Source organism: Pungitius pungitius, chromosome 6 (assembly GCF_949316345.1).
Source record: "Pungitius pungitius chromosome 6, fPunPun2.1, whole genome shotgun sequence".
In the NCBI taxonomy this organism is placed as follows: Eukaryota; Metazoa; Chordata; class Actinopteri; order Perciformes; family Gasterosteidae; genus Pungitius; species Pungitius pungitius.
In genome coordinates this window covers 9,152,640-9,161,830 of record NC_084905.1, presented here as the reverse complement: position 1 = coordinate 9,161,830, position 9,191 = coordinate 9,152,640, and the positions used below count along the sequence as shown (strand labels likewise).

The 9,191-nt window shown below is 43.9% G+C and overlaps 1 protein-coding gene across 1 annotated transcript; it reads left to right on the top strand.

Moving 5' to 3' along the window:
* The first annotated feature begins 796 nt into the window (after nt 1-796).
* Nucleotides 797-9,109, top strand: herpud1 (homocysteine-inducible, endoplasmic reticulum stress-inducible, ubiquitin-like domain member 1). The gene is made up of 8 exons (XM_037450603.2): nt 797-1,172; nt 1,808-1,885; nt 2,794-2,871; nt 4,127-4,320; nt 5,004-5,114; nt 5,206-5,568; nt 6,571-6,685; nt 7,131-9,109. The coding sequence occupies exons 1-8, from the start codon at nt 1,020-1,022 to the stop codon at nt 7,311-7,313; spliced, it is 1,275 nt and encodes a 424-aa protein (XP_037306500.2). The 5' UTR covers nt 797-1,019; the 3' UTR covers nt 7,314-9,109.
* The last annotated feature ends 82 nt before the right edge of the window (nt 9,110-9,191 follow it).

The following is a 9,191-nucleotide window of genomic DNA, read 5'->3' as shown; positions in this document are numbered from 1 at the left end:
ATTGTTTTACCGGTTAGTGTGTTTGTGTGTTCGTTTGTGTGTGCATGTGTGTGTGGGTTGGTAATTAATTGCGCCCCCTCTGCAGTTCGACAAGGCCCACCGGATTGGAAACCACTACACTAACTTTTGCAAACTTCAAAATTGCAAACACTGTAAATTTGCTGAATATTCATTTGGCAAATGCTACTGTCAAGTCAAATATCCCAGCAGACAAACACGCCCTGCCACAGTGGTCATCCCAAGCGGGAAATTATTGCGGCATTCGTATTCAGATTCACCTACAGTATAAGGTCATTGCTAGAGGACAAGTGCTTGTACAACTAGATGCAGTTCCAGCATCTAACTTAAAAGTGCAAAAACAAGCTGCAAAAGTGCAGTTTAATGTGCTCAAGTCAGGGATGCCCAATAGGTTGATTGCAATCGACCGGTCAGTCGCAATCGATGGTTGGTTGATGGTTTTATACAATTTCAATTTTTTAACTAAAAATACGAAATGGAGAAATAGGTTGATTGCAATCGACCGGTCAGTCGCAATCGATGGTTGGTTGATGGTTTTATACAATTTCAATTTTTTAACTAAAAATACGAAATGGAGAAGGTTAAATATATTTGAGCAGCTGTCAAAATTCCCACTTGTTCAAAACGCAGCACTGTATACCCACTAAATGTGGGCGGGGCTGGAATGTGCCGCGCCCCCTTCCCGGGACGCAGCGACTACGACGCGTGCACGTCGGAACACCAGCGGACAGTAACCAATCAGGAGCGGCCACCGTGTGTTTGGAAACAAACCTCCTTCTCTCAAAGCCCCGTGTACAGCCCACACACAGGGGGACGTGTCTAGATTCTCTTGAGTTTCTGTTGACAAGACAGTTCGCGTCGTTTTAATCTGATTCGTTCTACTAATTGTTTCGAGAACACCGTATATAAAGATTTATATATGTATGTGTATTTATGACAATTGTTTGCGGCGTTGAGATCCAAAGCGCGAGACTACAGCTAACGTCAGTGAAACAGGAAAAATGGATTTGGGAGATTCTCAACAAAAGACCATAGCTCTTCTTATCAAAACGCCTAATCAGGCACTCGAGGATCAAAGCGTCGAAGGCGTTGATCTCAACTGGACTATACATGACTTAAAAAGACATCTGTCAAGTGTTTATTCAACACAACCGGTGAGTTATCGTGAGTGTTAGTGGAACTAGTTAGCCCGCGACAAACAGCGCGAGCCTCCGGAATGTTATGACACGAGCCTGCTGTGTCGGCATGCTAATGGCTAACGGCTAGCTTTGCAACTTCTGGACGAGTTCTAGTGGGTCTCAGTGATTGACGTGAGCGTGTATGTTATCATTTATGACGCATGTATTTATGTTTATTGAGGAGTACATAGTAATCCATAATAACATATTTATTTAGCATGCGAGTCTTACTATGTGATGCACAGTGTGTGTCTAAAAGGAGATAAAGATCGTCAGCCTGTGGCTGCCAGGTGCCCTGCCTGCCTGGAGGACACCGTGTCCCACCGTGTCCCACCGTGCCCTGAGACATGTGATGTCACATCGAGTCCGTCATGTCTCGGGGGAAGCAGCCGTAAGGTTGTGTGGGGTTAATGAACAGTGGGAAGTATTTGTTACAGATTCATCCATCTGCCAAATGCATATCAAACCTAGAGATTATAACAGATCTCCGGCACTTTCCACAAAATGTTTCTACATCTGAAGAAAGCTCGTCCCAATCCAGACACTACAAAGATGCCATCCGTTAGTCTCTCTTTAAACTGACTAACTGAAACCTTCTTTGTTCTCTCTAGGCTGTGAGTGACCAGAGACTGATCTATGCTGGGAAACTGCTGCCCGATCATCTGCACATTAAAGATCTCTTCAGACAGGTACAAGTCACTGTCTGTGTGTGTGTTAACATATACTGTATATGTGTGTATATCATGTAAATAACATTGACATGAGTTTTTTTTTTTAGACCATCTTGTCAGTGATGTTTAATACATACTATATAAAGCCCATATTGTTGAAAACTGCTCATGGAAGTTGAATCCACCGGTCCTCTCATGGTTTTTAATCATAAACAGTGTTTCTTCACTGTCCTTCCTTTCACCGCGAGCTCTGATGCAATCGTACAATTTGTACTTCACTTCAGGATCTCTGTTTATCTGAAGAAAATGTTGAGAGGGAATGGTTGTAATGGTTGTACTTTTTATCTTCACTGCATTGATTTGAAAGTAGAAGTTACTAGTTACCTAGCCGATTAGTAATTCCAATGTCGGGCCAGTTACTCTACTCTGCTTTTCAACTCACAAAGACACAGATCATAGAGGACCGACTGGTTCCACAAACATTCAGCTTGCTGGCTGTGCAAACAGAGTAGCCGAGATGCGCCCTACTTCTCAGCAGCCACATGTAGTACAACACTAGGTTGCGGTTCATAATGAAACTGTTGCGGAGTACAAAAACAATCATAATAGTTGTCAGGCTGCCAGAGTCTATGTAAACGATGGGAAACACTGAACCATCGGCACAGGAAAAGGGAATGGTTTCTATGTTGCGAAATAGCTGGAGCTAATTGGAATGCTTAGTTAATGCTTAATGTTTTATTGTGCATTATATTATTCAATGTGTTTGGTATTTTCAATTGCATAGGATACATGATGCTTCTCACTTGTTCAGCCCAATATGAGCCGTGGGGAGTTGTTGGTGTCGGTGTGGTGTTGCTTCTGTTGATCCTGTATCAATGTTTCATCATGTAGCTTTTCTAATCCGCCATTTCTCTCCTCTGTCTCAGACCGACTGTGTTCCCACACTGCACCTGGTGTGCGCTTTTAGGAGTCTACCGCAAGAGCCTCTGGGCGCTAGACCGAAGGTAAGAGAGGATGTTTACACATGCGTATTAACCTGCCTGCCCTCCGCCCTGAGCTGGCGGGCGTGTGAAGTCACAGGGGAATTATCCAGAAGAGGGTTTTATTTACAGAAATAAAGTAGGCAAGCGAGTTCTTGGCCAATAAAAGGTCTACACTAAACACAACTAGAGCTGTCACCTCAAGGCCACGGTGTTCAATTCCAGCACGGACAGGATCAGAGGTTAGAGGTAAAGCCAACAAAACTCATTAACTCAAACTTATTATAACTTGGGTCATAAGTAGAAGAACAAACACAACAACCCAAACTAGAAAGGAAGCGCCTCAGGACAATGATTATATCCAGAAATTAACAGAAACAAAAATCATCAACTGACTATTATAGAAATAAACATGATATGTTAACAATAACACTTAGTAATAGGCTTTTGTTAGGATTTTATCAATACTATGTCCGTATCAGTTCACTTCTTTTTTTTTTTAACTCACTTTTGGTTATTTTTCCTCCCTAAATATTTGTTTTAAAAATTATTTATAAAAAAAGCAGCCGCATCAGTTATGTCTCTAATTATACTCGATATGTTAAACCTCTATCAGGATCCGTTATTAATCCTCCCTCCCTACTGATATTAATTGAGCCCTGCAGGCACCGCTGGTAGAGCGATAAAGACTCTCAAACATGACGCCTGGCATATGGTGCACACCGCACACCCTTACTCCACGAGTTAACATGCACGTTATCTGAAGATAAATAAAGTGCGACTACAGAAGTGAAATAAATGTATCCACTAAATTAGTAAAAGTATTTAACCCCAGGGACAAAGTCTGGAAGGGAGGCAATCTGCTTCCATTTTTATATATATATATCTGCAATTTTCTTTTGAAAAATTCTCTCCCAAATACAAGCGCTAGTCGCTATTGACATATTTCCCAAGCGGCAGCGACTTTGGGAGGCAGCACTGTACGCCAAAACCAGGGGATGTGGGTAGTCCGCTGGTGGGAGCGCCACGTGTCAGACATGTCTTTTTTTGCACACTGCATAATATAAACGGCATAGCTACCTTTCACTATTAGATCCATCCAGAACAACGGCAGCCATTTAACTGTTGTCATGAATACTTGCTCCAGTAATGTTTCACTTTCGTGGATTCAATTCAAACATACATGTTACACAGTTACGCAGCTCTAAAAAGTTCTCAGTGTTTGTTGTAGTGCTGAGTGACAGATACTTGTATCAACAAACTGGTCTTCTCCTCACAGACCAGAGAGCCACGTCCCTGCGCTCTGAGGCCACAGGCAGCCTGTGCTTCAGCCGATACCAGCACTCCTCCCTCCACAGTCCAGACTCCCGCAACTCCAGAGCTGAGGCAGAGGAGGCCGACCTCTTCATCTCCAGCTGCTGCTTCATCTCGCACAAATGTCCCAGAGCCTCCCCCGGGACCTGCTGCTGCAATGTAAGTCCTGATTGAATATATTCAGCTGTATATGGCTCTATGAGCTAAGCAGTCATTCAATTTGAACGATTCAAATGTGTCTGGGATCTTTGAAGGAAATAAGATGCAAACACAGGTCAAAATGGCTTAAACTCACATCTTACATCTACCCATATTATCAATGTCAAATCGCCGTCTCAGGTGAGTTTTTTTCCTTTCGGTAATGTGCACTGTTATTGAACTTAAAACCAGGCTGTTTTCTTATTTCCAATCACATTTTCACTGATCTTGCAAAGACAGGGAACCAATCATGTTTAACCCTACCCTAGTCCGGGCCCTCAATCACAAAGCAGCCAATCGTAGGTTGGCTTAGGCCAGCTCCAACCATACGCTTTCTTCATTTTCATTATGGATAAATAATTATAATTATTCAACGTGCACCGCATTGATTCATTTAACTTTAAATTGGTTGCACTTATGTAAAAAAAAAAATTAAGTAAGTAACGGGTTACACTTAAATATTCAATCCCTTCTCACAAATTAGATAAGTTGGCAAATGTACAAACTTTCAGCTGTTGGTAAACATATTCATCCATGACTGCTGCTCAAAAGTGAGTGTTTCATTTAGCATGGCCACATTAGTGGAGAAGATTTATTATCAATTAAAATATGTTCTTTATTGTTCTGTACGTTGTTGTGTTCAGGCCTGGAACACCGCAGATGGTCCAACCAGCCTTCCCCACCTACTCTCTGTATAGCCCTCAGCAGCTGCTGTGGCTTCAGCAGGTCTACGCCCAGCAGTATTACATGCAGTAGTGAGTTTCCACCAGTCCTGCTGCGCCTTCTTCTTCTCAGTGAGGTCTTTCCTCACCGCGGTCTGACGCGGGTTTGTTTGATGTTTGACAGCCATGCGGCGATGGTGGCAGCCGCCCCTGCACCGGCCGCAACCCTTGGCCAGTATCCGCCGGTCCCCGCCCACCAAGCACCTGTTCCAGACCCCTTAGCCAATCAGAACCCCATGAACAACTTGCCAGCAAATCAGAACCTGGTGCAGGAAGGCGCCTTCATCAACCCTGGGGAGGCCAACCAGAACCTGCGGATGAACGCGCAGGGCGGGCCTGTGATGGACGAGGATGAGGACGTGGAGCGCGATTGGCTGGACTGGTTGTACTCTGCCACAAGATTCAGCGTCCTGCTGATCATCGTCTACTTCAACTCCAGCCTGAGCCGCTTCCTGCTGGTGACGAGCACCCTCCTCCTCATGTACCTGTGAGTTCACTCCATTGATTTCTTCTCCGTCACAGTGCCGATAGTCAACCTCATAGATAATCAGCTATGGCACCACGAGATTAGAAACCTTATCAGATGAGCCAGAACACGTCGCGCCTGTGTGTGAAACCGCGCAGACGGTCTGTCGTCATAGTAATACTGACTAAGGTGGAACATGGCTGCAGTGCTAACAGCCTCTGTCTCTCAAAGGCAACAGTGCCACTCAATTCCCCATGTGAATCATTGAAGCAGCTCTCGGCCCACCTCTAGGTAGATAATGTCATTGACTTCTTAAAGTAACAGCATTTTACACTTGTATCACACACTGCTGTGTAGTGGTGTTACCCTTGAGCGTTTGTGGGTTATTGATTGATCAATAAAGTTATAATCTCAATACACAAGGCAAGTAGCTACGATCCCTTCGATGAGTGGTGACTGCCTCCCAAAGAGCGACACCAGTCATAACGTCTATGCCATGAGGAAATTGGAAAGCGTTGTATAGATTTATTGCCAGATATGGAATTTATTTTAATAACTAAGTTTTTATATGTGAATAATGTTTTTGAAAGTATGGATCTGTATTTGTCTGTTTATAAATGGGGTATTTCTTTTTTATGTTTGGTATAAGTTATTACCACAAGAGTTCCTCCCACCACACAGATGGGGAGAGAAGTGATGAACCGTCCATCTGACGTCCGCTCTGCACATTGTGGGAGATGTTTGAAGTTAACACGAGCACAGCAGGATGACCCTCGGCTACTCGAACTGATCTACGAACAGACAATGTCACATCTCCATATGTTGTGTTATCATAGAGCTGGACGCGCCCCTTAATATAGCCGTAGGGGAAACACTGGTTTTGGGTTGTGCTACAACAATGCATGAGCCCTGCATCACTATGAATTTTTGATTTACTTCAGTTCCTAATTTAGTCGTTGACATTGCACAAATGCATTGATAGAAACATCTCTCCTCACTTCCTCTTTGTTATGTCCTCCACAGACACACGGTGGGTTGGTTTCCCTTCAGAGGGCGAGCAGCGGTCCAAGGACCCAACCCCCTGCAGCCCCCTGGGGTCCAGCACAACCAAGCGAATGACAACGGGAATCCAAATCCAGTAAGATTCCACCTTCATTTAACGGCAGTTTTAGTGTTGCCAATTAAAAAGGGAGGAACCTTAATTCTAGCCAAGAAACAAGCAAAACCCATCAAGAAATACATTCCATTTTTACAGTCATTAGTATTCTCCCCTTCCGGCGCCTTTGCCATTAGAGACACAACGCCTTTAAGAATTGTGCATTACGTCTTAGGTCACTAAAGACAGATCATTTACTGCCAACTGCACATTCAAACATGTGCACACACACACACACACACCCTAATGCCAGTCCTATCTCTAATCCCAGTCTCTTCATATCATCACATGGATCATGGTACTCTGTCTCCATGTGTATGCCACTTCATGTATTTTATTTACTTCAGGCAGAAATGTGGCTGAGAATGAAGTACCTAAGCAGGAAAGACATCTCCTCTTTCTGATGACTTTGCTTCCTGTGCCTCAGGTGGACGAGGATGGTGACCGAGAGGCGGAGGCGGCTGCCGCAGTGGACGGGTCAGACGGAGAAGGGCCAATGAGCGCAGTCCTAGTGCCTCCTCACAGGGTGTCAGTCATGTGGACATTGTGGGTTTTCCTCAAAACCTTTTTCTCCTCCCTCCTACCAGAGCTCCCTCAGGTTCCCAACTGATCCCATCTACAGTAGTTCAAGGAGCTCCTAGCACTGCTGGCCCCTTGACTTTTCAACAGACCAAGGACAATTTTTCTATGGGACGCCATCTGACCAAACATCTGTGTGATGATTTGGGCTTTTACCCCTCCTAAATGCTCTTTGCTGCTCCTGTGAGCTTCCCTCCTCCACTGAACAACAACAGGAGGAGGCCGCTAAGGGTGATGCCAGGACAAGCTTTGAGCTACTGTGAGGATGTGTATATGCACATAGGCATATTTATAGTCTCTGAATTATAAGCATTTTGGATACATGTTCCATTGAAGGGGTATTCAGGAAAAATCGGTTTGTTTTGGAGTAAACACATTCATTCATTGGCACAGAACAGCTGTCCACCGATGTTAGCGTGTTAGCGTGTTAGCTGTAGTGGCTGTGAGTGTTGCCACCAGCGGCTCAACAGCTTTGGAATAATTGTTTTTCTATCGGGATTTTTCAAAACCAAAACCCTCCGCACAGACACGGCTCCTCTTGGGCACTGTGTCTGTGTCTGGTGGTCCTGCATCGCTCTTTGACCATGTTTTTATGTAGCGACTGAGTTTCATGTGATAGCGGGCGAGCTGGACCCAGCATGCAGTTCGGCGGGGTCATTTTATAAATGTACATTTAGTGTTACAAATTGTATCACACACTGTTGTGTCGTGGTGTTTTACCTTGATAAAGAGCGTTTGTGGGTTATAAATATAGTGGGTTATAATCATGACTCCATCCACCACGAGGAAATACTGCCCAGGTCTCATGTTGTGGGAGCACAGAGAGCCTCAAAGCAAACGGACTACGACGAGGCCGCTCTCACAGCTTCTCTATGGATGTTTTGTTTCCAAATGTCCCTTTTGGAATTTGAATGTCGTGTCAAAGCTGTGCTCATTTTTTTAATCTCTGAATATTTCACAATACCTATGCAAGTTGCATGAACTTATTTGGTCCATGTTGCCATTTGTTGCCAAATGTACTTATTAGTGTAGATGAGATTCACCATATTTAGCGATTGATTTGCTTCACGAAGCACCTTAACGGCCTCAATGCTAGCACCAACTGACAGTGACTGGAACTTAAGAAGTTCACACATAAAAAGAACAAAATCCAGCAAACCCAAAATGTGTGTTGGATGATGCTTATTGGAACAGTTGGACTACGAGCTCCTTTACACTTAGAGAAGTTAAGATATTATGTTCTTCTGCACAAGATGTCTAATATAAATAGTTTCTTTATGTTTGTTTTGGGTTAAACAAAACAGGTTAATATAAAAATGAGTGCTGTAAAAATGCTTTAGTACAAACGTTTTTTTATGTCAGAAGATATATTTATGGGATGGGGACAAGTTGACCTCTCAGTTTCTGTGAGTTTTCTATATTTCTATAATCACCCAAGGATTGCCTTCATTTTAAACTAAATGTGTTGTTGTGACATCATTCCACCTTTTCAAAGTGTTTTTACCTCATTTAAACGAAGAGGCCTCCACTGTCACAGATGAGTCATTCGACAATGCTTTTATGCTCTTATATGCCTCAAGTGCTTTGTTATATTAACCGATTGCAATCTGTGCGTGTTTTTTCATCCACGGGTTTCTTCTGTCAGCACCACCACTGTAAGACGGGTGTAGCACACCTTTTTCCCCAGTGGGAGGTCCGCACAGTTCATGTACAGTGGGATTTCCCTTTGTGGGATAACTGCTCCTACTAAGTGTGTGTTGAGGGAGATTCAACAATTGATGCAATAAATGTTCCCCCCTGCAGCGGTTGATTAGTGTTTCTTGTGGTTCTGGTGTACAGAGTGTAACCACGCTGGGTCTCATTCAGTGGCCGTCGCTCCACGCCGGGCTCCCTGACCCGGCCCAGACCC